Below are 26,267 nucleotides of genomic sequence, written 5' to 3' on the forward strand. Positions count from 1 at the left end.
TTTGAAAGTTTTACCGAAATATCGGAAATTTGGTATTTAGTCTTCTTTGAAACTTAAAACTTCTTTGAAACTTAAAAAAATTTAGGTACGATGGCGTTTTAATATAGCCCCACATTCTTTACTTCTGAAATTTGGTATTTAGTCTTCTTCATAAACGAAAAGAAACTAATTGTCCCAGTTTAACTCAATACAACTAGTGGTGGAGGGTACAGCAAGTACGGCCTGGCCGAATTTAACATAAATATAGGCAAATTAACTTTAAGGCCAATATATTTTGCCAAGTCTAAAAACATTTCATTTTATACAAAAGCTTTTAATTTGTATAATATACAACCGCAATTCGCAAGATATAATAGGGTAAAACTTGGCTTTAGGTATGTTAAATTTTCAAAAATATTGCCCACATATAGAGCTAATAATATTCCCATATTGTTCCCGAATATATTAAAAGAAAACTCAATTTTTTATTACATTGTTTTTCATTTTTTGAACAATTTTATTTTTTTGCATTTTCAAGATTTTCGTTTAAAGAAATCGAAATTTCTTTATCTCCAACTAACAAACAAATGTGTTGCGATTTACTTATTAATGAAGTATTTTTTTTTTAATGTTTTTTGTTTTCTTTTGAATTAAATAAAAACTATTAACTAGAAATTAAAAAAATGGTAATGATAATAAAACAAAAATAAAAATAAAAATTATTTAAAAATACAATTACGTAGACAATAATGAACAACATTTCACATTTCGAAAAATGTACGAGATAGTGTGGGTGTGGTTGAATTACATAACTTAGAGTGATGTCATAATCTCCTTCGTTTGTTGATGGCGCTGATACTGACCGGAAATGGTAGTTGTTTTTTTTTTAGTGTTTTAATGCTGGTCGATATAATGTTTATAGATGTTGCATTTGTTTTCATCGAATACTTATTAGATTTAGTAACAAATTATAATGATAATAATAATTACAAAAAATAATAATAATAAAAAAATAATAATAAATGACAATAAGAGAAATTAATAAAGAGAACATTTTATACAAAGTGAGCGAGCGGTTTAATGTAAAGAAACTCATGATCGATTACATTCGAGTTAGTATAACAGGAACTCTGGGAATTTGGGAGGAGGTAGGAGGATTAGGATCAGGATGTGGAGACGGGATCTTTTGCAGGAACGGGATCTGTGGCAGCTAATGGTGGGACGAGACTCTGGGACGTTTGTGGGGATACTGGATAGGAAGACGGAAACAGGACGGGGATGGGAATTTGGAGCATGGGGAATCCTTACTCAAATGTCGTTTAGTGTCGTCTTCAGCAACGTTTAATTGGTCGTTTCGCTATTTGTCGTATCGTCAGCTTTTGTCTCAGTTGCAACTCTGTGGTCATCACCATTACTATTTACAGATGGTAGCTCATCGGCTTTTACAAGATCCTTTTCAACAACTAGAGCTGGTACTTCTACCTCTTTCTCAACGCTACTCGCTTCAGCATTTGAATCAATATCTTCGACAGTGGTGATGGTGGCGGCGCTCTCATCGCCATTGGTGTCACGTTTCTTGTGACTATGATCGGGGATGTTTTGTGTACAAGAACAGGGACACATACATTGATCTTTCTTGGCACCACCACCAGGGAATATGGAGTTCAAACTAGAACCGAATGGGAATGGGGCCGGTTGGACACCCAAGGGCAATGGATCAAATGCTTGCTCTTTGTTCAAGTTCTCTTGACAATTTGCATAGGCTGCTTCGGGCAATATAACTACTGGCATGAATGCTACAATAGCACCCTTGGGAATTTTGTCGGGGGCGTAGAAGGCCGGGTAACCGGGCACCTGAGGTATGACGGGAATTTGTTGCAGAAAAGCCATAGAGTTCATTATGCCGCCAAAGTGAGCCTGACCAGCGAAGCCGCTTCCGGTCGTAAATTGCTGTTGGAATAGATTACTGTTGAAGGAGTTGTGAGAGGAACTGCTGGGGTTGCTATTGGAGTTGAAGGATGTCGATGAATGAGCCTTATCAGCTTGGCATGGGCAGTTGGTTTCAGTTTTCGTCTGGGAAAGAGTGGGAGGGAATGTTACATTCTGGTGTTGCTGATAAATATTTCCTGTCTGTGTCTGTGTCTGTGCTGTTGTTGTTGTGGTCTTTGTAATTGTCTGTTTTTGTGTATGTGTGGGAGTCTTGCTAACAGTCGCCGTTGGCGTATAGGTCTGACTTTGAGTTTGAACCTTTTGTTCAGGCGTACGATTTATGTAGGCATTGTTGCTTACATAATTGCCAGTGACTTTTTCGGTGACTTTTTGGAAAGGTTGGCCACCAAAGGTATTGGTGGTGGTAGAGGTGGTAGTGATGATCTTGCTACCGCCTCCTCCGCCACCTCCACCAGAGGTGGTGCTTATTACTTTTTCATAAGCATTAGTCTGTGGTGGCAAGTAGCCAGTTGTAACTTTGTTGCTGTTGTTGTTGTTAGTAATTGTCACTTTAGTGTCACGGTCTCGGTTAGTATTTGTTCCATATGTTGTTGTTGTTGTTACTGTCTTGTCAATATTCAAACCTGTTGCTTTATTATTATTACCATTTTGATTTGTGTTTGCTGTTGTCGTAGTCGTCGTTGTAGTTGTATGGGTCTTAAAGTATTTGTCCTTTTCAGTGGTGATATCCGGGACCTTTGAGTTGCCAATTATTTTGTTGTTGTTCGTTGTGGTTGTCGTGATTTTGTGTTGTTGTTGGTTGTGGATTTGGTGGTGTTGGGAGGGTGTGGGAGTGGGAGTGGAAGAAGAAGGGGGAATATATGTTAGTACTTGATTAAAGGTTTTTTCATCATAATTATTTTGATTCTTATTGTTATTGTTGTTGGTATTAATATTGCTATTGCTATTATATTGATTTGACTTATTACTATTGGTATTGGTGGTGGTATATGTGCTTGTGGATGTAGTTGTAACGACCTTCTTTTGTGTATTGTCATTACTCTTGTTGACTGTATAATTGGACACAAAAGAGGTCTGTTTATTGACAGACGCTGGTGTTGGTGGATTAATGCTTATAGAATATGATTCGTATTTTTTATTATTTGGTGGATTGTTACCCTTTGGTGGCAAGTAGCCATTGTTCTGGTATGTCGAATCCCTGGGATCATCTTTTTTGGGTGGAAGATAGCCTCTGTCACCGGGAGGATTTGGTGGTTCTTTGCCTGGAGGTCCTGGTGGGCCGGGGCGACCTGGGCCTGGTGGTCCTGGTGGGCCGGGGTTTAGTGGGCCTGGTGGTCCTGGTGGGCCGGGGTTTAGTGGGCCTGGTGGTCCTGGTGGGCCGGGGCGAGTTGGGCCGGGAGGGCCTGGTGGTCCTGGTGGGCCGGGGCGAGTTGGGCCTTGTGGTCCGGGTGGGCCGGGAGGTCCGTATGGGCCACCGGGTCCTGGTCTGGTTGAGCCTTGTGGTCCGGGTGGGCCTGGGGGTCCAGGTGGGCCGGGAGGTCCTAGTTGAAGAAGAGCAAAGAAAAGTCAGTTATGTTCTTATACAAATTAGTGATTATATAAATATATACCCTTTGGTCCACCAGGTCCTTTAGGGCCACCGGGTCCTCCTGGGCCGCCGGGGCCTTTGCCGCCTTCACCTCCGCGTCCGCCTTCACCTCCTCTGCCGCCATTACCGCCGAAACCTCCATTAGGTCCAGTTATGTGCACGTATGGTGGTGCTGGTGGTCCAGTTGGTCCTTCAATATGAACATATTTACCAGAATCGTCATGATAATATTTACCCTCTTGAATCCCTGAAAATTACAAAAGGTGGGGGGGAAGTTAATTACCATTATCGCCAGTGCTCATTAGTATGAACAAACTTACCTTTATATCTACCATCTTCATAATTACCATTATCTAAGGTAAGGCAAAAATTGAAGAAACGACAGAGAAAAACAAAAACAACATTAGTACCAATGTATAGGAATTAGTGGCAGGTATTCGGTTATTCAACTACTTTACAAGTACAAATAGAATTACATACATAAATTACTATATACTAAACAAACTAACAACTAAACAAATGGTTATTATTACACAAAAATTAAACGTCATCATATTGTCATTAAACTACAATTACTGATTACTGGTTACCCATTACTTACAGTAAGCAATAAGCATAAGCCCAACACCATAAGCTAAACCATCAAAACAATTCCCTAGTGGGATATTAGTTAGTAAAGCCTTTGAGAAAGGCTTTGTGGTGGTGAAGGAATGGAAAGGATGGAGGGTGAAAGAAGAGGTGCTTTGTTAATATACCAAGATTTGTGGAAAAAGATTTTTTCCAAAGGTAAAGGAACAAGGAGAATGTAAAATAATAAATAGAAAGGGAAAGAGTGAGAGTGAGAGAAAGATAGCAAAAGATGTGAGTATTTTTTGGTGATCAATTTGTGTAAAATGTGTATTGGGTTGTGTGCATGTGTTGTTTTTGTGTGCGTGTTGTGTTGACAACTGGTGAAGAAGCTTATGAATGTATTTTTGTGCATTTCAGGGGGACTCAAGTGCTTTAAATAAACTAAATAAAGAAATCAACTCAAAGAGACGTGATTCCCATGTATTGTTGAAAACGAAAATTAACCTGAAGAAAGGGAAGGAAAAAAGTAAGAGACAGCCAGAGTCCCAATAACATTATACCATCGGCATTATATCGATATATAGCTTGATAGAGATATATAAAAGATGTGAAATTATATATGTATAGGGAAAAAGAGAGATATATAGAGAGAGTAAATATTCTTATGCAAGAGTGTGCTTGAGCAAACGAAAAAAAGAACAAAAAATTGCAGTGCCTGGAAAGACCCTAACGTTTATTCTCTGGTCGCCTAAAGTGATATAACGGTCCTATTTTTTTTCTGTGCGTTGTCATTTACATTTCGAAAAGAAATCTGTGCTTAAGCTGAAAATAAAAAACAATATCTTATGGATAATATAGAACAGAATAAATTATATCTTATGGCCTAACAAAGAATACAAAATAAAAAAAATAGATTTGGAGCTTGGATACACTTGGATCAAATTAACACATATTCACATTTACATACATACATACATACAGTAGCACATTTGCCATACATAAAACGTTACTGGTTACGTCGTTCGTTTTTGTTTAGATATGTAGGTAGATAAGTGGCAGATAGTGGATCCGGCAGCGGTTAAATTTGATTATTATTTTGAATTGGTGGTTAGGTTAGTGTGGGTGTGGTGTACATGTGGATATTGTGGTGGAAGAAAGGAATACAGGACAGGTTGGGTATCGGGAAGTAATGAGAATATATGTTTTGTTTTGGGGTTTAGGGATTGAGAGTATGGTGCTTCAGTAGTAATTTTTGTTTGTTTCAAATGCACTTTGGTTAGTTAGTTCTTATGTAATCCAGGTTCCGTGGCAAGCTTTAAAGCAATTTTTTGTTTGTTTTGATATTATTCTTAAACTTAGATATTGATAAAATAAATAAGGTAAAGGCCTATGGCTTTTCTAGGTTCCGTTCTCGAAATTTCGGCTTAATATGTACAATATGTATGATTTCGTTCATGTGTAGTCCAAGCTCCGTTCTCTTTAGTTGTTCGAGTGTTTTTGTTTTTTTTTATAGACTTGTATGTATGCTAACCTTGTGTGTATCCGATGGCCCCAGGAAAACCGGTCGATGCCTGTCCTTCTAGATTATTGCCTGTATATGAACCGCCGGATCCCACGTTGTGACCATGTTTTCCTGGGGTTCCCGATCCCGATCCGTGTCCAGAGCCAAGTGGGCCAAGAGGACCTGGTGGACCAGGTGGACCATTGGGGCCTGGTAGACCATTTGGACCTGGTGAGCCATTTGGACCGTTAGGACCATTTGGGCCATTGGGGCCGAAACCGCCATTACCTCCGAGGCCACCCTTGCCCCCATTACCACCAGATCCACCATGTCCTCCTTGGGCGCCAGTTACGTGAACATAAGGCACTGCAGCCGGTGAACCACCGCCATCTGTAACACACAAACAAACCATGTTCTAGCTCCATACTACGATGTGTTTTTTGTTCTATTCAAAATCTCTCACTGTAATTTCCATTGTTGTAAGTTCCAGGTCTCAATGCCGACACAACGTGATTCGAAGACGATTGCACACGAGAGGCACCATCATCCAACAATCCTGTAACCTTGCCGGTACCGTATCTATCGATTTTGGGGCTCTTCTGATCGGTACCCCCAAATACCAATTTTGATGAGCTTGAGAATCCAGGGGCGACGGGTTTCTAGAATACATGACGGGTTAAATTTTCAAATTCTTTTGGTCGTGTTTTTGGGGGGGCCACCTACATTATCGACAAAGATCAATGGAATATTGGGGCGTACACCGCCTTCAAATTTACCACAACCAATGGGGAAATACAATTCATCCCATTGCAGCAACACTCCTGAACTCTTGATGTTTGGATCATTGGTGGGTGGATACGTGACGACAGGTTGCATGGGTGTAACAGTACGATAACCATGGGCATCAGCTACATAGTGAGTGGCACGCAATACTTTGTAGGGGTCAATGTGACCGTAACAGCCGTATGTAACACCATCAGGACCACGAGTCTCGTGATGGAAATTACCAGTCTTGCCGATGTCATATCCGTAACGGTAGGCGTCTTTAGGTAAGTAGTTAAGATTAAGGTTGTATTTGGGGATAAGGTCAAGAGTATAACAAAGAAATTCGAAAAAAGTACAAATAAACCTAATTTTCCTAACCTAAGCTAACTGTCGAATTGGGAAAAAAATAATGTTTTGTGGAAATTGTATGGAGTACGACACACTGACACTGCTCGCATAAGGAAAAGCACAGGATATTTTTGGTTGGGGGAGGTGGTGGTTTGTAAAAGGGTAGATTTCTAACACTTTAGAAATTCAGAAGTTGATATAGCTTCTTCTTGTTTTGTTTCTTTTTTTTTTTTTTGTTCTATTGGAATTTTCATACAATGGGAGTGGGATGGTTGGTTGGTCTTGGATTGTGGGTATTGTTGAAGTATTTATATTGACTTGGGGGGTTTGTTTTGACTGATAGATGGGTTAAGAGAAGAAGTAAGGAGATTTCTGGAGCCAAGGAGTAAGGAAGGTGTAGGAGGTGTGGGGAGAGGAGTTGGGGATGAGTATGCGAAGCTTTGTTTATGTACGAGTACTACTAAGAACTTCCATTAACATACAGGTTACATATCATACGAAATACATACAAAATAGAAGGTAAAGGAAAAAAGATATTAGGAATAGGATAAGGATAAGGTGGTGGAGGTGGTAGGTAGGTAGTAGGAGTAGAGAGCAAAAAAGTGTGTTTATTTTTTGGTTGATTGATTGTTTGCTTTGTTATTTTTTGTATTTTTGTTTTGTTTTTGGGGTTTGAGTTGTGGGGTTTGTTTGTAGTGGTGGTGGTGGTGGAGGGGAGTAGAGGGGATAATATTTACAAGTCGAGACGATCTGTTTAGAGATGGACGATTACATTACGATAACTGGGTTTTTATTACTACTGCATTTTATTGGCTGGCGCTTGCGTATTTGTGGCTGAATTGATTTTTTTTTATTTTTCGGTTGCTGGGCATAATTTTATATTTAGTTGGCAGTTTGGTTTCATAATAATTAATTTATATTTGTTGGTATGTAAATAATTGTTGTTTGTCGCTAGGTTTTTAGTAGTAAAGCCACAGTTCATGTAAATATTGAATAGGAAATAAAAATTATTAAAATTTTAGCAATTTGTTTATTTTATAGATTTTTTTGAAGGGAAAAACGAAGTGTAGACTATTTGGGTGGACTACATGAAATAAACAACAAAATACCAAGGATTTAACAAAACTACTGGGATTTAAGCTACTACAAAGGGAGTGTAAATCTCTCTTAGCCCATTTAATGGTTAGGACAATACTTTTTAATACCATTTAACTACTAACTGTTACCAAACAAATTAAAAATTTCCACAATTTTTGTTTACGCAATAAAAAAAGAACTACAAAATTTAACTTTTCTGTGATTACGGCTTTTTTTAACCAAAAATTTTTCTATGTTAATAAAGTCTGGTTGAAAGTGAATTTCATTCAGACCATTTATTGGTGTTAATTTTAGTGGGATATGTGGGTAGTAAGTGGTAGGGTAGGGTTAATGAAATGAGTTTCTACAAAACATCAAACTAGGATAGTTAGAAAAAATAAGAAATGATACTACAAGGAAATAAACAACTACACATCAATGGATTCTTTCTTTTTTTTTAAGGAAATTAAGACAATTTTTGTACATGAGTTTTTCGGTGAGTGGGGTAGGATTAGGGATTTGGGTTAATGTTTTGTTTTCGTTTTTAAGGAATGGATTAGATGTTTTAATAATAGAACAATTTGTACTTACTGGTATCGAAGTTGGAAGAATAATATTGTTTATTGGTCGTCTTTTGATCTTTAATGTCAAGAATGAGACGACGATTTTCTGAATCTAATTTGATAGATATTGCGCATTGCACTAATATGCAAGCGATGGCCTGTAAGCAAAAAAATAAAAGAGATTAGGGTAAGAAATGCGAATATAAAAGATTTTAAGAAATAAATTGAAAACAAATTCGCTAAAGTATAAACTGGGCCTACAATTGTGGACAGTGGTTTCGCGTTACGGTACATTGCCCAAACGTGAGAATACTGAATAGTTATGATTTAAATGTTGTATTTATACACAATCCACTTTAAGCTACATCAAATTATTTTCCTCTATAAATGTTTTTTTTTGTTATAAAAGAAATCGAGAACAAGTTGTTTTGCAAAACTTTCTTTGCATCTTGTTATTTCCGCTGTATACTACATAGGGAAACGTACTTAATATATTATTGGTAAAACCAACAACAACAATGTATGCTTTTAAAGCAGTAGCATCACACATTAAAAATATAAATTTTAAATTATTATCGTTTTTTTCTCTTTTGATTTTGTCACAAAGAAAGAATTTCTGAAAGCTTGTTTCAAACAAAAATTCTAGAACTAGTTGGCGTTTGCTGTGATTGCTAATTAGCATAACAATAAATTAAAGTCCAGTCCCACCAAAAGAAGTCTAAAGAGAATAAGAAAAAGCTATTATTGTTCCTTTTTGGTATCCATATGAAAAATAATTTTTATTTTATAAACCAAATAAGAAGCATTTCTCATCTTTCACCTACTTAAATGCGGCTTGACATCATTATGTGGCCATAATTCGGAGATGTTCCCAAATTTTTTTTAAATATGTATCCACTTTGCTAAATAGGAAATACATACAATACAATGACAATTTAAATGATAAATTGTTGTTTTTTATCTCTCCCCAGCTCTCGTTTATTTTTCGTTTCTTTCCAAATATTTTTGTTGTATTGTTTGTTGTTTCTTTTCTTCATTTTTGTTCATTTCTTTTTCAAGCAATTAAAATTTGTTTGTAGATCCGGTTCAAATATATTTAAAAACTTGTTCACATGTTTGTGTGCGTTTTTACCTTCTAAATGTCAAAATGCACTCGATTTTCATTTTTATGTCTTTTCTCTTAAAAACCAACACACATCTAGACGCCGAATAGATTTTAACGAGCATTATGCAAATTTGTTATTTTGTCATGACTTGTTGGCGCGTTTTTGAACATAAAACGCATTTGCGTAAATGACATTTGCAAAAACACAAACAAAACCGAAAAAAAACGTGAAAACATATTGAACATCATTAAAAAAACACAACAGCAACAAAAATTTACAAATTAAAAACAAGTACTACAAAGACTTTTGAAGAGTTATTATCAATGCAAAAATTTACTTTGATCGTCATCGCCAAAACACGCTTAAGACCGTGGCTAGAGAGGGCAAAAATAATTAAAAATAACTTTAATTATTAGGAATTGTGCCGAAATAGGGTTTGCCATCAGCAAAAAAAAAAAAATCAAGATGACTAAAGCCTTGGTAACTTTTTTAACATCTTTAAAAGATCTTAGTGCGACTGTTTGTCCTCTTATAGGCAAAAACGGGTGAATGGCTAGGCATAATACCACAAACGCTAATCGATCTTAAAACATAATTACTTCATTTAAGTTTAATTTGTGAATCACTTTTGTGAACTACTTTACATTCACTTAATAATTTTTATTTTTGAAAACAATTTATTGGAGTCCCCATGGATCCAATTTTTATACCCTCCACCATAGGATGGGGGTATATTAAGTTTGTCACTACGTTTGTAACTACTCGAAATAATCATTGTAGACCCCACAAAGTATATATATTCTTGATCAGCGTGCAATTCTATATCGATATAGCTATGTCCGTCCGTCTGTCCGTCTGTCTGTCTGTCCGTCTGTCCGTCTGTGGAAATCACTCTAGCGTCCGAACGGATTGACGTAGGTTGATGAAATTTTGGGAAAATATGTTATATTTACGTAGGACTTTCGGTATTGAAAGCGGGCTATGTAGGTCCACGCTTTCGTATAGCCCCCATACAAAATGACGCGTGACGCGTCGTCGTTTTAAGGAATTTTTAAGATATTTGGCCCATTTTACCACCGAATTGGTTGTAATTTGGTACTTTGTGTCTCCAGAGGCCAAAAAATATTCCTACCAAAGTTGGGTTATATAGGTCTACGTTTTGGTATAGCCCCCATATAAGGCCCCATATAAAGTACGCGTCATTTTAATATATTTTGAATGTATTAGACCCATTTGAACACAGAATTGGTTGTAATTTGGTATTTTTTGTCTTCAGAGGCCAGAAAACATTCCTACCAAAGTTGGGTTATATAGGTCCACGTTTTGGTATAGTCCCCACATAAGACCCCTTATAAAGTACGCGTCATTTTAATATATTTTGAATGTATTAAACCCATTTGACCAAAGAATCGGTTGTAACGTTGTATTTTGTGTTTCCAGAGGCTGAGAAACATTTCTACCATAAAATGTTTATATAGGTCCACGTGTTGATATAGCCCCCATAATACAATATCTCCCGATTTTCGATATTTTGAACGTTTTAGCCTCATTATCACACCGATATGGCTGAAATTTGGTATTTAGTCTTCTTTAGGCGTATAAAACTTTCCCCCAGAAATTTGTAGGTATAGGTCCACGCCATCATATAGCCCCCATAGAACGGTACCTTCCGAATTTCGGTATTTTGAAGGTTGTGGCCACATTAATCCACCGAAATGGCTGAAATTTGTGGTGGAGGGTATAAAAAGTTCGGCCCGACCGAACTTAACGCTTTTCTTACTTGTTCTACTTCAATTTAGTTTGCTGACTTAAGACCAGCGAACGAATTGTTTCTGAGGTAATTTTGTTTAGTTCATGAAAAGGAAAACTGGTTCATTTGAATGATTCAGTCGAAAGTTCTGAACTGTAAGAAGCGCTTTTGTGTAGGATCTACAATTTAATTCACGAATATTAGGTATTTCTGTAAGATTACTTGGATTTTCCATCAATGACATTCTTTGGCAGATTGGTTTAGTTCAAAAGGTAAAGACTAGTTCATTTAAATGATTCATTTAAAAGAGTCTATGAACTAGGTCAATCAAAAACAGTTCAATTTAGTTCACTGATGTTTGGTGAGCTAGTTAATGATATAATCTAAAATGTACAACACTCGAACAAACATCAGGGGTGAACAATCTCAAGCAAGACCTACTAAACTTATCGCACAATTAATATTCAATCGAGACAGTATTCCTGACAATATTTGGAACAACCTGCCACAATTTTTTGGCGAATTGGTTGTTATATTTGTTCCATCCCCATCAAAATGTTCATTTTGCCCAGCTTGGGAAGCGATGGCGAGAGGGCAAAGCAAAATTGAACAATTCAGCCCTTTCGATAGGATACTGAAATAAAAGCCATTGATTTTGTATCAAGAATAATCTATACTCAATGTACAAAACAAAGAGAAACGACTATTTAACTTAAAAGTGGTTCTAGCTGTCCTTAATTCTTCTTTCGATCAGGCAATGTCTCAAGCCTTGCAAATATTCAAGCAAAAAAATTATTCTTTTATATGTCTCAGCCTTTAGAGCCTATATGTTTTCCTTTCCATATTTGCTTAAGCATACTTGAGGACCGGACTTTAGACGAAGCGATTAATTTTTTTGCTGGCTTTAAATGTAGAAGAACAAGGTGACACCACAATCTAATTTAAATTTGGCTCAGGGAGTCCCTAATCCTTCGACTAGGCAATGACTCAATCATAGCAATGATTCAAGCAATACCATTCTTCGTGCATGTGTCTTAGAAGAGGCAGGTATAGGAAATATATTTTCCTTAACATATTAACGGAACTGTTGTTGGGTTACCAAGGCATATTTATAGAGGTAGATGCATCAGCCAATAACTACAATAAAAACCAGCTCAATACTTTGAAATGTCAAAAATGTTTTTCAAAAATAAAACAATTTACACAACTTCTTCAACAAAATTAGGGAAGTATTAATAAACGCATTGTTACAAAAATTCACAATTTTTTATTTAAAGTTTTGTTTTATTTTGTTTTTCCAATTACAACAACTTTTTTGACAGCTCACAGTGCATCAGCTGGATTGATGCGGGTACCTGTATGATTGTGCCATGCGGGCTACTGACCATGGTTCTCAATTAATTGATTTGTATGTGTGGAGAGAGAAACATTCTTTGATGATTATAATCAAATAAGCAATATATCAATGCTTTAGCGATGCTTTGATATCGAACTATAAAAAACGGAAAAAACAACCTTTAATTGCCTACTTTTAGGCAAGAAACAGCTGTTCAGCATATTAATGATTTTCTATGGGGTGGGTGGGTATGCATTTGTACGTCTTTTTTTATACCGTCAGCATTTATGCTAACGAGGGTATATACACTTTCGTACGGGCAAAATGTGCCTCATCGAAATAATGGTTTTAGACCCCAAGTATGTTTGGACGAAATGTGTTTCAGACAGTTTGGAGTTGATTTAGCAATGACCGTCCGTCTGGCTGACTGGAGCGCACGATAACTCTCGAACGGATAAACCGATTCAGTTCAAATTTTGGTTTTTGTAATATTTTGTCCAAACTTAGTTTAAGTTCGAAGGTGGGTTATATCGGTCGACTCCTTCCGGTACCTTCCCCACAAAAGTTCGAAAATGTTCGGAAAATTTGTGTGCACGATAACTCTTGAAGAGAGTAACCGATTTGGCCCATATTTTTCACATCGTGAAATTCCTACCAGTCTTAGATGAGGTTCCAATAGGGACTCAATCGGTTCACTCCTTCGGGTACCTCCCACACAAAATTTCGGAAAAGTTCAGTTTAGGGACTGTTCGTGAATCACTTTGATTTTTGTATTCACTGCCCCCCATACAAAGGTACAAGTTTCATCAGGGGCAAGTCCATACTTCTTGAGAAAATAGCCTGAAAGTTGTAAAAATGTCTATGAACGCGTATGTAGTGGTTGGAGCGCAAGATAACTCTCGAACGGATCTGTCAATTCGGTCTAGAATGTGGCCTTCATAATATTTTGTGCCAACTTTGTTTAAGTTCGAAAATAACCCATATCGGTCCACTCCTTCAGGTACCTTCCCCACAAAAGTTCATAAATAATACGATAACTCTTCATGGGAGTTACCAATTTGGTCCATACTTTACACATCCTAATGTATCTACCAGATATAGATCAGGTTCGAATATGGACTATTTTTGTCCATTCCTTCGGATACCTCGCACACAAAATTTTGGATAAATTCACTTTAAGACCTGCTCTCGAATCAATTTGATTTTTGTTGAAGCGACTTGCATTCGCTTCCTCAATTACGAGAGTAAAAGTTTTTTCAGGGGCAAGTCCATACTTCTTGAGAAAACAGTCCGAAAGTTGTAAAAAACCCCTATGCACCACATGTAGCGGCTAGGGCTTTCGAACCGAGTACTGCGTTTTGGACATCGTAATATTTCTTCGAATATTAAATGAAATTCAAAGGTGGTGCTTATAGGTCCACTCCTTCCGGTACCTCCCCCACAAAAGTTTGAAAATATTCGCTAAAATATCTATATACATATATCTCATAGGCGAATCTGTCGTCAAAGCCGACTAATACTTTTTTACTTGTTTTATCGAAATATCATAGATTTCGGTTTTTATTTCAACAAACATTTCAAATTAATAATATTACTAAACTTCATCAACCTTGAAACTAATTTCCCAAAACAAATTTCAAACTCGATTGCTACTCTTAATTATTGAATAAAACTAAGATCAAAAACAAAGAATTTGTTTGTGAGATTCATTTTAAGTAATATTCAATAAATTTTTTGACAGCATTATTTCATTAATCAAGTGTCAAATAATATTAAGTTTACCTGATGCCAGCCGTTCTCAGTAACATGGCCCGTGTGTCTTCGCACATGGTAAAAAGGTTTTTTTTTTTGTTGTTGGCCACATATTTTATTATTATTTTTGTTGATGTTTTAAATGCCAGCCTTAACCAACTGACTGACAGACTAAACAAGTCACATAGCGTGCTTGTTGTTGTGAGATTTTGTTTTGTTATTTGATAACTTCTTGGTGGTATCTTGTGTCTCGTGGCTATAAACAAGATACACATGGTGGAGAACCATCTTCAGTGGTCGTTAGGTTTGTTGGTAAAGGGCGTTTGCTGGTTAACAGTGGGTCTTAACACGTTTTCAGGTTGTTTTGTTGCAATTACCAAGAGTAATAATAATGCGGAGTTGACAATGGGTGTGTGAGAGAGTTTGTTTAGAGATCTGGGCAAGCCAATAACATAATTATTGTCGTGGAATGTATGGGTTAAGGTTAGTTAGATTATTGGTATTAATGGCTTTCCCCCGCCCGCACCCCTACAAAGCCACGGTGAATTGAAGTAAAGCAAAATTGCTATTAGATCTCACAAATTAATGCGGAAGCGCTAGTGGTACCAAAAAGTAAATATGTTTTTAATTACGTTCAAAATAACGGTGTTAATGTATTTGCTTAGTATGCCGTTATCTTAAGATTGAAACATCATAGATGGGTGGATGGATGGATGAATGACCTCTGGAAATGTCAATACAACTTTTTGGGCTTTTGAACATTAAAGTACAGCCCACATTCTAAGCAGCATAATGTCAAATATCTTAGGCATTATATTTTGGAGTCTTCTTTTTTGTATGAGAAGCGGTTTAAACAATTTTGATAGACAGGCTTAACAAATTCTCATACACGATTGCCGAGAATCTATTATCAAATGTGTGTTTTATATTTAATAAAACATCACGTTTTGTTTTTTTTTTCAACTACTCCTCTGGCCAAGCCATAGGTCAACCAGCTTCTCCTTAAGTCACTCACTCTATGTACTCGTATGTACAACATTGTTTGGCATGTAACTTAAGATGCTGAAGAAGTAGAAGACGAACAAAAAAAAACCTAATCACCAAATCACTTGTCACTTTTTGACATAGACAAATGTTTGGAAATCTCAATTTTAAGAAATAGTAAGTAAATGCTTTAAAATTAAAAGTGTTACAAGTCTTATTCACATGCGTATGTATGCCATGCTGCCGCCATCACCCAACAAAGACGCCTGACCGACCAGTTAGTTAAAAACGCATGACATTTGGCCACATCGCATGTAAAATCTAAATCTGATCGATGACTTGAAGAACCAGAGACAACAACTAGTTTTCAAAGAAGGCATTAACTCAGTTTCTCAAAAAAACCAAACTAAGCAAAAAAAAAAAAAAAACAAAAAACGCAAAGAAATACATTTCGTACGTGCAAAGAATGGGAAGACAAATAACTTTTGCCCACATACACTGGCTGTGTCTGCAACAATTCTTCATATGATTGATTACGCTTTGAATAGAAAGACATGTAAATTAAGTGGAGAAACAAAAAAAAAAAATGAAAAACATTGGGTGTGTTTTTGGTGTTGAATGTCATTGCTTTAAGCTAAATTCTCTGGGGGGTTCTAAGAGGGAGTTGTTAGACAAGCAGCTGACAAATTTGTTCGTATTTTTTTTCTTAATTTCTTTGGAAAAACCAATACTGTGTGTGTATCAAAGAATTTATGACAAGGTCAATAATTAGCTTCGCGATACAGGTGGCCAAAAGACTTAAACCCAATTTGGTTGTTTCTTCTCGTTCGTTTGGCCATAAACTCCATTGATTCAGTACTTCTATCTTTAAAGGTAGCAATAATGGTAATAAGAATAGGGGAGTCGACTCACGATCAATCGAAAAGTCCCAAAATTAACTTCAATTTTTGCTTATGGAAAAAATCGAAACATCAAATTTTCATGGTCTACCTATACACGCGATCAGATTTGACTGTCAGTTTTGTTCAAATAATCGGTTGCTTGCCAATGTGGCCCTTAATTTTTGACATTCATCAGGCAACCACATAATGTTTTGATGTTGCTGGACAGTTTGACAATAAACGATATTGCCGAAAAATCGCCAGTCAAAAATGATCGTGTGTATCCCGCTTTAGGATTTTGAGAGGGTCAATATCAATAATGGGTCTTTTGCTCAAATTGTGTTGATTTGGAAATTGTACAAAATTGTCTTTTTCATTTGTGATTATTCTTAACGAAAACTGTATATTTGTCCCCTATTTGATGGAGGAGAAATATTTCATGAGAACTTTTTGAGGTAATCAGGTTAAATATGAAGATGGTTGAGCTCTTTCATCTCCACTCTATCTTGAAAAACTCAAAAATTGCTCGTGAAGTATTTCGTACTTCCTTTGATTTGTATGAAAAGCTTCAATAGACATCCCAGCAATAAAATATTATAGCTAGCATTTATTGTCCGATTCAGCTGAAAATTTTTAGCCATAGGAAAAACGCTATTGCTTTTGGAGAAAAACGGTCCTGAATTGGATATAGCTCCCATATATAATTTCGGTCGATTTCACGTATTTGCTGCACCAAACATGCTTTATGCGTCCGATTTTGATGAAACTTGGAATGTGTGACTGCATTCGGTCTAGAAATAAATGTCCCAAATTTTATCGAAATCGGTTTAGATTTTTATATAGCTCCCATATATATAATCGGCCGATTTCATGTATTTGCTGCACCAAACACGATATATATGTCCAATTTCAATGAAATTTGGAATGTGCGACTGAATTCGGACTATAAATAAATGTGCCAAATTTTATCGAAATCGGTTCAGATTTGGATATAGCTCCCATATACATATATTTTCGGCCGATTTCACGTATTTGCTGCACCAAACACTATATATATTTCCGATTTAAATGAATTTTGGGATGCGTGACTGAATTCGGTCTAGAAATAAATGTGACAAATTACATGGAAACCGGTTCAGATTTGGTTATAACTCTCAAGATTTAACATGTCTTGTGTTGGACTACAAAATCCTGGTTTGTGTGTTCAAGGCTCGGCGATGACAAGAAGGTTCTTAATTATTATTTTTTTCATTTAAAATGGGCAATTGTGACCCCGCAACGCATTGCAATTTGTTTGCATAACTAACGGCAGTTTCACTGTTCGTTAGGCAAACCCTCAGGCCTATTTTTAAATAAAAAAATCGAAATTTCCCATAATGGACACATCATTATTGCATTAACATATGTGAGAATTAATGTGATTTTTTAAGGTTTTGCCGTGATGCCGTGCGGAATTTCCGTTCCACTAAACATAATATTTTTTTTTTTTATGTAGAAAATCCAAATATAATTATGTGATAATCAATATCATCTGACAATGGCTGACAATGGCATTGATTGGGAAACATTAAAAGCTGGAAGCAGTTTTATACATTTTGGTTAATTAATTTATTATTATTGTTTTTTTTTATAGAAAATTTCATAATTTCCATGGCCTGCGTTACAGTCATGCAAATTTGTTGAAGTAACAAAAATATCTCAAATATTTATTGCTAATTTTATAAGCTTTTATATGTTTTCTTGCTTATTTTTGCTCATAAAAATGTTTATGGGTTTTTGTTTAAGGGTTAGCCAAGTGGTTTTTCAATGGCTAAAATTTGCCAAATCATTTTCAATGCAAAAACAATTTGTAAGTTTTTATATCCATTCAAGCTTCGATCGTCAAGCTACATAGCTAGCAAGCTTAAGCGGCACATGCCTCAAATAATCGAATATGAACTCATTATGCGTTGCATTTCATTTTTGGATTTCATGGTTTAGTTGGTTTTTTTTGTTGCTGCTTGGGATGACAAGTGGAGTATTTATGCCAAATTAAGAGTGAATGGAATGGATTTTTTTCGAGCAATTATTGAAAGATGACATTTAAATAATTTGCCAGCCGACTAGATTGTTAAGATGACATGTTTATGATATCACGTAGCCAGCCAAACATAATGAAGGCACATAACTTTGCACATTTGTTTTCAAAAACATTGTTCTTCTTCTTCTTCTTCTTGAAATCAATAAAATTATCATAACTAGTTGAATGTATAATTTACCAAATAAAACTAGTCAATAATATTAGCTATGAAAACAGCAAAACCCCTTCCACCACCCTCAAATCAAGAATTATCCAAGCATACCATCCATACATGCCAGTCATCTTCTTGCCAAACTTACGCATCGAAATATTTGCTGGCTTTAATAAAATATATTGACTTTATGGCAACAAGGTCAACTGGCCAACAATTTCATGACATGCCGTTGGAATATTGGAATGTTTGAACGTGAATGTCATGGAGTTCCAAGTGGATTCTGAATGCACCTTTATTAAAGTTTCGAGAAAAAAATCACGCACACACTTATACTGATGCCGAAACAGTGCATAAAGAGAATGCAGTTAATTTTGTAAAAAATAACTGGTTTGAATGCAAAAAATATATCCTCCGCCCTGGCAGAAAAAAACAAAAATGCTTCCTACATGAATTTTGCCAAACTTGTTCCAAAGCTGTTTTGCCAAGAAAAAAAAAACAAAGCAGCCCTAGCCAAAACAACAGCAAAAATTTAAAATTATGAAGGCCAAAGTAATTGGCCATTATTGGAAATGCCCCAAAAAAGCTGTTCTTCATGCTTTTCACATGGTAAACAGAAATTTCTTTTGTGCTTTCATTTCCACAAATATCCCCTAAGGGTTTCCTTGTTGCCATAGAGCCATGTTTATATTAAAACGTTTGTTGTTGAAAAAGAATTGATTAGCATTTAATAGATTAGGCCTCGTTGCGTAATCAATAGACAGGTTTTTGATTTAAACACATCCGCATTTTGCCATATGAAAAACAAAAACATAAAACAAGATCACCAAAATCATTAGCATCGGTTTCTTCTGTGGCGAAAACGTTGGTGACAACTTAAAAACAAATCAAAAACAAAACCATAATCATTTCGACTAGCTGTGATGTCGTCACCTCATCAAAAATAAATATTTTTTCCAAGAAAATAAAAGAAATCTTTCAGACAAAAGTGAAAATTATTTATTTCATTAAAATTCTTATTTTTGAGCATTTCCAACATCCGCCCAAATATTTATGGCTTGATTAAAATAATTTGGGATTTTTTTTTTTTGGGAAATTATAACTCAACATGTTAAGTGTTATTAAGTAGCTCCCACATAATAATAACGTTAGCCAACAATTCTTCTAATTTAGACAAGTTTTCTTTCCGCTTATCACAACACGTCCATCATCTAACTTTACCACGTAGCAGTGCCTTTGATGGCTGTTGACTTTTGATGTGTTCGCAATGTTCTACTTAAGAGCCAATTAAATTTAATTTGGGAATTTTTCTTGAAGAGTTCTTTCACTCGCCACCACTGATAGTCGAAGAGATAAATGGGAATTGGTATGCCAAACAGCAAAAGTTTTAAGTTTTGTTGTGGAACAAATGTAAGCCAAATAATATTGAAATAGCTGTTGAAAGCCATACAAGCAAGAAGAAAGTATGGGAAATCCCAGTTCTAAATAAATGTTAATTACAATAAACTTTAGACATATTTCAGCAATACAATGGAAGCCAAGAATTCAGCATTGCAGGTCGTTGGGCGCCAAACAAAACTTCTGCTATTGGCCATAGGAATGAAAGCTGCAACAATTAAGTCAATGTTGGGAACGAACAATTTTGACCATAGCAAACAGAACCTGTAAGATTATCTGTTTTTTTAGTTCATTCAGTTTTGTTAATGAATTTCCTCAATTTTGGTTTACTGACACCAAAACAATCCTGTTCAAGGATCAAACCATATTCCAGCCTACAAGAAATTCTCTTTTTCCCTACAGGTGCTTTTCCCGAACCTTGCTCGCAATTAATCCTTTAAAGTTTGTGTATAAAATATTCTCCTTGGATGAATTCTCGACCAAAAGTAACCAGTAACCAGCAAAGATTGGTATTATGTACGATTGTCTTAATAAAAATCATCTAGAGAGGGGAAATTGTTGTTAACAAAACCACAACTTGCATGAAAGTTAATATGTATTCTCCTAGGGGCAAGGACTGTATTACAAAGATAACAATACAGGGTTACCCGATCATAAGTTACGGTTACATCATCAATATTGACGATCACAAACATAAATTCTCATTCTCATATTGAAACTGTAAATAAGTTTTCCGTTTAGTAAAGGCCAAATTGGTTTGGAGTACTTAATATTTGTTTACTCGATAACCGTTACTTGGTAACTAATAAACGTCTGTGAAATGCCCACGTGACTGTCTTAGTGAAACAGCATTTCCTTTTTTTACTCCTTAATAAAATGTGGCAAAATGGAGTCAATAATAATCGGTTACTTGTTAACCAAAAACCGGTTATTTGGTAATCATTAACCGATCATTAAATACTCATGTATTTGTGCTTTTTTTATTTTTTTACTCTTTCCCCTTAAGAGATGGGACGTATTTTATCGTCGTTCGGTGAGTAAAAAAATCGTTTGTGTTTTTTTATTTGTTACTCTTTCCCCTTAAGAGATGGGACATATTTTATCTCCGTTCGGTGAGTAATTTAAATTGAACAATGTACAAAAATCGTTCTTAGCTCGCAGAATTTTGTATGGAAAATTAATTAATTAATATATAATTTGGGCTCGATCAACGAACAGAGAGCGAATTACCGTCAGTATGATCAAGGCATAAGGTGTTTAATAAAAATTTACAAATTGTATATACATAGTTCGAGTATATTTGACATTCACCCTAAGCTTTGAGGACGGCTAGAAAGAGAACGGGTTTAATTATTTTATGAGTAACCATGCTATTAATAGTTTCGCAAAGTGAACCGTGTGCCAACTGTTTATGAAATTCAAACAACATTCCCAATTTTGAGAATATTCGTTGGTCCCAGAGCGCTTTACAAAACTCTCAATGCATGGCCGTATCAGAATAGAATGTTTGAAGACAAAAATCTCATTTGCGGCTCTCACAAAATGAGCGAGTAACAGATTCAAAATAGTAGTCGAGTTAGAGGGAGCAAGAAAAGAGAGGTTCTTTCTAATTACAATGAAAGCGGTTATAGATTACTTGGAATTAGTTCATGTTGGTTCATTATATAGAAACATCGTAAAGGTGATGGGAGATGCAAAACCCCTTTAGGATATGCAAGTGAAAGATTATACATGAAACATTGAGAAGCGGGGTTTGTGTGTGTTCTCACGGCGAATCTGTCCTTCGGGGTTCGGTATATACTAACCAAGGGCTTTCATCTCCAATAGGAATTTTGAGACTTTGAGCGGTGACTAAATTGCGGATGATTACTGGTTACCTGAAACTAAACTCCTGATGTTATCTGGACTTATAACAAATATTTGATATATGTCTTTTTGGCACAATGATTGAACACAGACTTTTGGGTGTTCGACATTCCGTCGGAACAACATCACACTTTTCAGTGGTGATTACGGTCCTCGGCGTAATTTATGTTTTATTTCCTAATTTTTACAGTTTTGTATATAAAAACTTAACTACAAGTTGGAATATACTGAGTTTGACGTGGTGAAATGGTCGTCAATCCTGACTCAAAATACTTATGCAATATTTTCAGTGGTGGTTAAGGGCCTCTGCATAATTTTGGATTCAATTTAATAATAAAATGTGGGCCTCATAACGGGTGCTAAAACATAATTGGACTGTGGTACAGGGTACACTTTGCTGTATTCAAGAAGGAAGAAAAACATAAGGAAGAAGAAGCAAAAGAGTGTAATATGGTTTTCGTTCGAGTAAACTGGGACAATTCCTTGTTTATGACAGAAGTCTCCCTTGTTCCTTCCACAATATCCAAAATGAATCTAACATAAATTTTTTTAACAGAAAATATTCCATTTACTTGAAAATTGTAACCGATTACCGGTTAATTAAACCTATTTTTTTTATTTTCGATCCCAATATCCATTGATGGTATATAATAAAAATCTTTTTAAAATTGTAACTAAATTTAATTCAATTACTGGTTGGCTGGATTGCAAAAAACCTCATTTTATATCTTCTATTTTAATTGCACCTGCAATTCTAACGGTTTTTAAGCTAAAATATACACAATTTCTTATATAACATTTATGACTTGTTTATGGCCCATTTAACTTGGGACAAGAAACAATTGGTGTTATTATACCATCCATCCAAATGCATGTGGTCAGCAGAACAGTTGAGTCAGTCGTTTTGTAATTTTTTTGCTTTTGATTGTTGCTGTTTTTTTTTTTTTTTTGTTTGCTTTTTCTAATTTTATTAAAATTATTTAAATCTTGTTTTGGTTTAGAGCACAAAGCACCGCTACAGCTTTTAGCTATCACGTTTGGAACAACTCAAACATTGTCATAAATACCGTATAGCCAAAGACCCGAGGAGTCAACCAATCAGCCATAAAAAGCCACGTAAAATGACATCATCCGTTTGGAGCGTAGACAGGGCATTTTTAGATTTCTTCTTGTCATTATCATCATTAATATCATAATTTGTGGCGAAAGATAGAAATGGATAGACTATTTGCAGAAATTTCGCTTTTGTTTTGAAATATTTGGCCGAGATAAAAGTGAAACTCTCCCAGCTTTCAAGAAGAAACAAAGCAAATTTATTTGAAATAAATTGGGAACGATGATTAGCATAATATTCATTTCGATTTTGGGGTTATTTTTTTGAAAAGACTTTTGCAGGTCATCATCCATGCATCGTCAACACCTTTCCCTTTATATTTTGGACACGCCAACACAATAAGTATTAAATTCCCTTTGGCAAATCTTATTTTACACAAAACGTGATACATATAAATATTGATTTTATTTCTTAATAATAAAGGTATTGCAACAAATGGTAGCAAATGGAAAATGTCATTATTACGTTATTACCAAATATCTGGGCGTGATCTTCAATACCAAAACAATTGATATTACGGAAATAATCAATTTCTTTAAAGTCATGAAAAAACAACAACAAAACCCCACAAAATATTTATTTGAGCATTGACATTTTGTTACGCATCACAAATATTTGCTTTCCATAAGTGCTGAGGCATGTCTAGCTTTTGTGTGTCTCGGAAGCCAGCAGACACCGCCACAGTCCTTAGTATAAAGAATCACTCAATACTTGCTAAAACCGGTGAATGACCTTGAAAGAAATGCAAATAAAAATACTTGTTTTGCAGCAATTACTGGTTTTCTGCCAACGAACGGTCGGTCAGAAGCCGTATGATGACCTGAGGTGTGGTCTTTTGTTCTGACTTTTTTGCACTGTTCCTAAAGGAGAAATAAGCACATAGGTAAGAAAAAAGCTAAAGTCTATCGATTATCAACAAGCCAGGTAATTAACCAATTTATCGACTTTGTCGCTATATTTGTTTGTGTGGGCATATTTTGCTTCTTCGAGGCTTGGTATTTGAGCTTGTTGAAATGTTGAAATCATCAGCAGCAGCTGATTTTCAGACACATCACTTTAAAACTCATATTGAATTTGCTAATTAAACTGGCAAATACTCGCTCTCAAAATAAGCATCAATTTTTTGTTTGTTTTTTTTTTAAGAAATACATTTATTAAACTTAAAACACTCTTTCCAATTCTCGTGTGTGAGAGTTGCATTTTTATTGGTTTCTAATGTGGTTTTGAGTTGGGACAAACAAACAAATAATTGAATTAGATTATTTTTTTGAAAGAAACGCATGACTTGATTTTTGATATTTTGCAAAATTGCTTCCTAGTCAACAAATATGAATAAGGTTTTTGGGGGGGGAAATTTTAAACATATTCACAATAAAATTAATAATAATTGGAACTATGAGCTTAATTTTTTCAATTTTGCAGTGTGCGAAATGAAAAAGTTTTCCCGAAATTACACACAAAAAATTGTGGCTGGAAACGTTTAAAAGCAATCACCGTATTTTATGGAAACTGTTATTCTCCGCATTTTAAGCAATTGCAATCTTTTGCAACATTTCCTGCGAATTTCAGCCATGGAGCTAAAATATTAGGCTAAGCACTTTGGTGATGTGGGGAAATGTTGGAGAAGGTTATTATTGGCTAATTTGCCCAGCTTCATATTGGATAAGTTACTTAAATAGTTCTGAGTTTTCATAATCATGGTTTCATGGAGCTCAAAAATTAGGCTGAGCCCTTTGGCGCCACTGTGGTGTGGTTTTATTAGTGATTAAAACGCTCAGCTTAATGTTGGATACATGCATTTAATTATTCTGCCATGAGGTGCTTTACTCCAGCAAATGCCTTTTCCATGCACTTCCCGGGTGGCATCAGTATATTTATTGTTTTCTTTTGTAAGAAGTAAGAAGCTAAAGAAGAGGAATTTGATGAAGAAAAATCTAAAAAATAGTTATCATTTGGAGCGGGCGTCACCACCATGGTGCAATTGTTTCCATATCAACCTTGGACATGGAAAGCTTGTGCTTTATTTATTTTCCAATATTTCGATGTGCGTTGAATGTAAACCTCATTGATTCTGGATATGATTGTTATTCTTTGTCTTTTAATTACAATAAAAATCCAACTGCGCTACCTAATCAAAATAACAGCATCCCCTTATTCCTCTTAATGGGTTCTTTATAACAAATGTATTCCACATTCCAAAAAATATTACGTAACTCCTTTCAGTTCAGGTTCATAATCCTTTGCATTTAATCCATTTGTTTTTTATATACTTTTTTCTATTTTTCTTTTTAACACTCACCATGCAAAAAACTGCACGCGCCATACTTCACCAATTTTACACGAGGTAAATCACAGGTATTTAATTTAAAATATTTATGTTTACGTTCTAGAGATCCAATAAATAAATCTTGAAATAGAAACCAAAAAGAAAAACAAAAAATTAAAAAATCTTTGTCAACACTTTTAACACTTTAATTTCTGTTTATTTCTTTATATAAATAATATTGTTCTTTTAACTGTTCTTTTTTTATAATATTCCTTGTTGTCCTTTTTTTTGTATATATATTTTAGAATATTTGATTTTTTATTCTTTATATTTATTTATTTTGTATGTGTCTTTTTTTGTATTGTCTTTTTTATTTAAACATGTTGTTCTTTTTGTTAAACAAAATTATAAAATTAAATTTACTGAAATTAGAGGATAAGCCAAGTTGAGACCGTACCGTTTTGATCGACCTATGAGAACTGAAGATGATACGGCCAGAGCTTTCGATTATAAACAACGTCGGTGCGCAAGCGTTTCTTGGTTTGGAGATGCGTTGTGACGTCACTTAAGGAGAGTAACTAACTTAGCCATGTATCTGCCTTAACGCTTAACGATCTGCTCATATGTATTTCGCCAGCATCTGTTGATGATAACAACAATACACGAGAAGATATTGTAGCTAATGGAGATGAGCTGCCTCCCAGTATTCATTGGCTAAGTGTGTTTGTTGTTTTACTCTTTAGTTTGCCACTCTCCCACAAAACCACAACCATTCACTCAAGCGATTGTTTGTAGGAATATCTCTTAATAACAATAACAATGTTTTAGCCATAAGCTTATGCGGTTTTTGCTTATCAACCCGTAAACTTCTAAATTAGTTAAATTAAATTCTCTTTCTGGCTATAAGAAAATCACCCCTTTTTCTTGTGCCCCTGTGTGCGTGATATTAATGCTTATCAATCAAATATTCTTGTTTTTTTTTCTTTTTTTTTTTTTGTTCAAACATAAAATTTGCTGGCTATATGTGGTTTTAATTTTCTTAAATAAACCAGAATATCTTGGTTTTTTTATTAAAAAATAAAAACATTCTTGCTTCCAACTACAACTTTAAGTCACCACAACTTGTCTAAGCATTTGCAAAAAATTTTATTATTTTTTTCTAAATACGAATTTTAACATCTAGATTTTCCTGTTTCATTAAAATTGGCGGAATTAAAATTAAATTCTTTTTGATACGAGCAT

General features: G+C 35.2%; 1 protein-coding gene across 3 annotated transcripts; it reads right to left on the reverse strand.

The window, feature by feature from the left end:
* Positions 1-598: 598 nt before the first annotated feature.
* Positions 599-25,506, reverse strand: frm (farmer). Of its 3 annotated transcripts, none has more exons than XM_073981637.1 (9): positions 25,449-25,506; positions 25,059-25,166; positions 8,370-8,499; positions 6,312-6,631; positions 6,052-6,247; positions 5,619-5,978; positions 3,838-3,870; positions 3,540-3,764; positions 599-3,470 (listed from the first exon to the last, which is right to left on the reverse strand). In XM_073981637.1, the coding sequence occupies exons 2-9, from the start codon at positions 25,080-25,082 to the stop codon at positions 1,321-1,323; spliced, it is 3,438 nt and encodes a 1,145-aa protein (XP_073837738.1). In that variant the 5' UTR covers positions 25,083-25,166; positions 25,449-25,506; the 3' UTR covers positions 599-1,320. The 3 variants fall into 3 exon arrangements, with proteins under 3 accessions (XP_073837738.1, XP_073837737.1, XP_073837739.1); XM_073981636.1 differs by having other exon boundaries at positions 25,483-25,502; XM_073981638.1 differs by lacking the exon at positions 3,838-3,870 and having other exon boundaries at positions 3,540-3,707; positions 25,483-25,502.
* Positions 25,507-26,267: the final 761 nt, after the last annotated feature.

This window comes from Musca autumnalis, unplaced genomic scaffold, assembly GCF_047663935.1.
Source record: "Musca autumnalis isolate F117 unplaced genomic scaffold, ASM4766393v1 scaffold_4, whole genome shotgun sequence".
NCBI classification, from domain to species: domain Eukaryota; kingdom Metazoa; phylum Arthropoda; class Insecta; order Diptera; family Muscidae; genus Musca; species Musca autumnalis.